Source organism: Schistocerca americana, chromosome 2 (assembly GCF_021461395.2).
Source record: "Schistocerca americana isolate TAMUIC-IGC-003095 chromosome 2, iqSchAmer2.1, whole genome shotgun sequence".
NCBI lineage: Eukaryota > Metazoa > Arthropoda > Insecta > Orthoptera > Acrididae > Schistocerca > Schistocerca americana.
This window is the reverse complement of record NC_060120.1, coordinates 295,452,234-295,458,233: the sequence shown is the minus strand read 5'-3', so window position 1 is coordinate 295,458,233 and position 6,000 is coordinate 295,452,234. Positions and strand designations below refer to the sequence as shown.

The window sequence follows — 6,000 nt, the reverse complement described above, 5'->3', positions numbered from 1 at the left end:
ATAGTAAATTTAGATTGTATACTGTTGTATTGTACTATCAATTCCTATGCATGTAATAGCATGTTTAACACAAATCAATTACAAAAAATTACTAGTGGTGTTAATTGTACAACAGTTTCAAAGTTTAACTTTTATTATAATCACCCTGTACATAACTCTTGTAATCATTACAAGTGTACAGAGCATATTAATTCTCTTTCCCTCCTGAAGCGGCAATCTTCCTTTTCTCCAGTCCAAGATGATAAGCCACCTTCTTAAAATGAGAAACATTTTACAGAGAGTTGTTTTTAACACTGTAATATGACATTGCAAGAATAATCAATTTGAAATACATTATACACTGTTAGTTGAGAGACAAGCAACTGAAATAATCAACAATGCAGTGTAGTGAAATCATTAGATTATTTATCCAAAACTTTATAGCCCATTCATTATCATAAATTTGAATACCAGTTAATAATAGGACTACATTTCCAGGAGAAAGGGAAAAATATTCATTTTATGTTTTCTGTAGTAAACCTGGCTACACGGATAAAAACATTATACTTTTATTCTTCAGGCTTTCCTGTCATGTTGAATAATTGGGTTTCTGCTAGTTATTCAAGTCTTTCCTGCACAATATTTCAACTGCGTGACTCGCAGTCTTCTTCAGGTGCCATCTGCTACTGCTGTGAGTAGCAGACAAAACCTGAAGAAGACTGCAAGCCATAAAGTTGAAATATCATGCCGCAAAGACACAATAACTGGCAGAGACCCAAGTATTCAACATGATACTATACTGTTAATAAAATAAGTCACCAGTTCAAGCTAGTTACAATGGAACTTGGAGAGCACATGCAGTTTTAGCCACAAGTTTTGAGAAACATCTAGCATTTGCTTGTATCATTGAGACTTTTGCTCCGTGTACTTTGAGTATTACATCACTGTTTCATTAATACTGAACCAGTCCCAAATTAGCATAAAGTTAGCATAAGGAGTCATAAAAATCTTCAGTGTTGTTTTGACAAATCAGGTCAAAGCAAATGCGTCACAGCTTTCTTTTTCAGAAAATAAGGTGCATAATAAATTTGATTTATCTACTGATTGTATTACTATTGCAATTAAAGACAGTTTTTGTACTTCAGCTTTTCAGAAGAAAGTAAATTTATTGAAAATTTATTGACTGGTTTTCAGCTTTGTACATACTACCACCTAATAACATCTTTTGTCCTTGCTTCAGCTGTGTTGAAAACCAGTTGTCATGTATTGTACTATCAGTAATATAAATATGTCTTCAGTTACAGCACACATTTTGTCAGTCTCTTTTCTCAAAGCATTATACTGATTCATATTTAATCATTTGCACTTGAGGAACCACCATTTTCAAGTTCATGAGGATTCTCATAAGCTTCTCCATGGTAGTCATCCAGTTACAAAACTGAGATCAGAAATACCATTTTGTGCAGCCATGTACTTTTTGTGAGCTGTAAAACAAAACTTAAATTAATTTGCATATTTGAGATTTTTCATACTTGCTGACACAGGAAATATTTCAAACCTCCAATAAATCAATTATAACAATTAAAAACACACAACATGAAAATATTTTTTAGAAAAAAAAAGAACTGGCTCCTGATCAATAAGTACATTAGCCCAGTTTAGGGAACTGTTACACCCATCTCCCAGTGGGAAACCTTTGAAAGTCAACCTTACAATTACTGGAAGGAAAACCACAGGTAAAGTACAGCAAACTAGAGTAAACATATGCATGTGCTTTACATCCTGTTCAGATGCATGTGTGAAATGTTGTTAATCAGAGGCAGTTACAGAACTGAAAACATTACAAATAGTAATGGAAGTAGATCTTACCTGTGATAAGACTCTCATCATGATAAACAACAAATTCTGTTTGATGTAGTCCTTAGAACATCTTCACTATGCTTGGCTTTAATTTACAGAAGAAAGGTGGCTGTTGTCTTTCACTGAAGTCATGTGTAAGGAATCGCCTGTAAGTAATTAATAACTTAAGTTTCTTTCCTCCTGAGATTAAATCATCATATTAGGCTACAACAACATATGAGGTCTGTTCAAAAAATTCCCAAACTTTGTCCACAGAATTTTTCTATGCTTACCTTTTACTTATTGTGCATGGCCTGCCTTGAAAAATTCCCCTCCACGAATGATGCACTGCTCCCAACATTATTCCTACTTCCAAAAGTAGTCTTGGTATGTCTCTTGGTGATCAACTGAAGCACCATTGGTGAAGTTTATTTCCATCTCACCTGTCATTGCAAATCTTCATCCTTTCAATTGGGTTTTCAAATTTGGAACTGAAAAACCATCTTCAGGGGCAAGGTCTGGAGTGTATGGAGGATGAGACAGCACAATGATTTCATTTTTTGTGCAATAATCATACACGAACAGGGATGAATGTGCAGGTGCATCATCGTAATGTAAGAGCCATAAACTGTTTAACCACATTTCAGGTCATTTACTTCTCACATTTTTCACAGGCATTACAGCATATCCTGATAGCACAACCAATTAACAGTTCGTCCCTGTGCCATGAATTCATGATGAACTAATACTTCAAAGTGAAAGAAAACTGTTAGCATGGCTTTGACATTTGACCTCACCTGATTTGCTTTGTTTGGTCTCGGAGAACCTTTACTGACCCATTGCGAAGATTGAACCTTGGTCTTGACATCATAACTGTAGACACACATTGTATCATCAGTTATGATTCTCTTAAGGAACATCTTGTTCCCTTTCACACCATCCAAAAGCTCTTCACAGTCTGCAAGGAGAACGTCTTTCTGGTCTTGACTCATGCGCCATGGGACAACCTTGGTGGCAACATGGACGCACTCCAAGATGCTGTGCAAGGATTTCACAGCATGAAACAACTATAATGTTACATTCTTCTGTATTCCCTAGGACAGACAGTGTTCAATTGTCAGGCACGAGTTCGTTGACATTCATGACATGAGTTTCGGAAGTAGTCGTCGAAGGGTGTTCTGAACAAAGATCATCTTTAACTTCTGTGCAGCTAGTTTTTAAACCATTGAACTAGTCATAACACTGAGTATGGCTTAAGCACTCATAACTATAGACTTCCTGCATCCTTTACTGTGTCTCTGTAAAGGTTTTCTTGAATTTCATGCAAAATTTAATGGAGATGATTGCTCCTCTAACTCTGTGACCTCAAAATTCGCAAACTGTGCAACACAGTGCTCTATTCAATACAGCACAGAATAATAACTAACAGACATACAACACTGAAACTTCTGGCAGTTACACATTAAACAAAAGGCATGTGCAGGGTTGCTAGCCATATTTTGCTCCAGCACACCATTGGTGCCAATTTATAAATGTTCCGGAACTTTTTGAACAGATCTTGTACTTATTGCAATCAGCAAAGCAGGCAGCATAAAGCACACAATTTCTTGAAAGCAAAGTCCTAACGAAATATAACAGTGGAAAATCCAAGATGGAATGAAACAATATTATGAAAAGGAAAGTTGCTACTCACCATATAGCAGAGATGCTGAGTCACAGATAGGCACAACAAAGAGACTGTCACAAATGAAGCTTTCAGCCAGTAAGGCCTCCACCCAAAACCAATGACAGACACCCACACATACACATGAAAATGCAACTCACACACACATGACTGCAGTTTCAGGCAACTGATGCCACACTGCAAACAGCAGCAGCAGTGCATGAAGGGAGTTGTGACTGGGTGGGGGTAAGGAGGGGGCTGGGGTGGGTAGGAGAAGGGATATTAGGGTAGGGATGGCGGACAGTGCAGTGCTGCAGGGGAGCGCACAGGGTTGAGGTGGAGAGAGGATGTAGGGCAGTTATGGGCAGACAGGAGGTTAGACGGAGAGCAGGTAGAGGTGGGCATGGGTGGGGGGAGGATAGCAGAAATGGAGAGATGTAAAAAGACTGGGTGCAATGGTGGAATGAGGGCTGTGAAGTGCTGGAATGGGAACAGGAAAGGGGCTGGATGGGTGACAACAATGGCTAATGATACCACAGTGACCCCATTTCAGAAATCCAGCAGTATCTCCAGTCACTCCTCAAATCATTAGGCCCATCGCAGAACCTCTCCCAAGACTCCGTCTCTCTGTTCACCCCTACCACTCCCCTCACTCCTACCTTCTACATGTCTCCTAACCACCCAGGATGCCCAATTGTGGGCAATTACTGTGCTCTTGTAGACCAACACCTTGAACCTTTACCCAGAATCTTTCCTCTCGAAAAAAAAAAAGAGATACTAACAATTTCCTTCATTGACTCTCCACAGTTTCTTTCTCTTTACCACATAGTGCCCTGCTCCACACTGTTGATGCCGCCTCCCTTTACACTAACATCCCTAATGCCCATGGCCTTACCACTACTGAACACTTCCTTTCCCAATGTCTGATAATTTCCAAACCAACAACCTCCTTCCTAGTCACCATGACCAACTATTTACTCACTCACAATTACTTCTCCTTTGAAGGCATTACCTACAAATAAATCCACGGTACAGCAATGGGCACCCACATGGCACCGTCCTATGCCAATCTATTCATGGGCCATCTAGAGGAATCCTTCCTAAACACCCAGAATCCTAACCCCTCATCTGGTTCAGATTCATTGATGACATCTTTGCAATCTGGATTGAGGGTGAGGACACCCTGTCCACATTCCTCCAGAACCTCAACAACTTCTCCCCCATTTGCTTCATCTGGTCCTAGTCAACCCAACATGCCACCTTCCTAGATGTTGACCTCCATCTCAAAGATGGCTATATCAGTACTTCTGTCCATATCGAACCTACTAACTGCCAGCAACACCTCCACTTAAACAGCTGCCACCCATTCCATACCAAGAAGTCCCAGCTGTGGTCATAGCATCTGCAGTGACAAGTGGCTTGTCTCAAAATGTTACCAACTGTCGCACTGAAGCCTTCACAGACCATAGTTATCCTCACAACCTTGTACTAAAACAAATCTGTTGTGCCTTATCTTTCAGACTTCCACCACCTCCCAAAGTCCCAACATCCGGCCACAGAGGAGCTTTCCCCTCGTAACTCAGTGCTACCCAGGACTGGAGTACCTGAATTACATTCTCCACCAGGGTTTCAACTACCCCTTGTCATGCTGTGAAATGAGAAATGCCCTTCCTAAAATCCTTCCCAACCCTCCCACAGTTGTATTCTGCCGTTCACTGAACATAGACAATATACTCATCCATCCGTGCACCACCCCTGCTTCCAACCCCTTACCTCATGCCTCATCCCCTGTAATAAACCTAGATGCAAGACCTGTCCTATACATCTTCCAACCACCACCTACTCCAGTCCAGCCACAAACATCACCTGTCCCATCAAAGGCAGGGTACCTGTGAAACCAGTTGTGTGATCTACAATCTAAGCTGCAACCACTGAGCTACATTCTTTGTGGGCATGACAACCAACAAGATGTCTGCCTGCATGAATTGCCACTGACAAACTGTGGCCAAGAAACAAGTGGGCCACCCTGTTACTGAGCATGCTACCAAACATGACATTCTTCATTTGAATGACTGCTTCACAGCCTGTGCCATATGGATCCTTCCCACCAACACCAGCTTTTCCGAATTGCGCAGGTGGGAACTTTCCCTGCAATACATCCTACATTCCTGTAACCCTCCTGGCCTCAACCTTTGTTAGTCATTGTCCTCGCCCATTCAGCCTCTTCCTTGTTTCCCATTCCAGCACTACACAGCCCTCATTCCACCATCACACCCAGTCTTTTTACTTATCTCCTTTTCTGCTACCCCCCTCCCCGCCCTAGCGTCCTCCTTACCCCCACCCAGTCACCACTCCCATCATGCACTGGTGCTACTGCTCAAAGTGTGGCATCAGTTGCTTGAGACTGCAGTCATGTGTGTGTGAGTTGCATTTGTATGAGAGTGTGACTCAGCGCCTCTACTATATGGTGAGTAGCAACTTTCCTTTTCATAATATTGTAACAAAATATAAATATTTTA

At 41.0% G+C, this 6,000-nt stretch overlaps 1 protein-coding gene across 1 annotated transcript in view; it reads right to left on the bottom strand.

Moving 5' to 3' along the window:
* Positions 1-1,119: 1,119 nt before the first annotated feature.
* Positions 1,120-6,000, bottom strand: part of LOC124595430 (sodium-independent sulfate anion transporter-like) — a 100,552-nt gene continuing 95,671 nt past the window's right edge. The window contains exons 12-13 of the mRNA XM_047134168.1: positions 1,849-1,985; positions 1,120-1,463 (exon numbers count right to left, since the gene is read on the bottom strand). Coding sequence (XP_046990124.1) covers positions 1,927-1,985 — 59 coding nt within the window. The 3' untranslated portion in view covers positions 1,120-1,463; positions 1,849-1,926. The remainder of the gene's footprint in view (positions 1,464-1,848; positions 1,986-6,000) is intronic.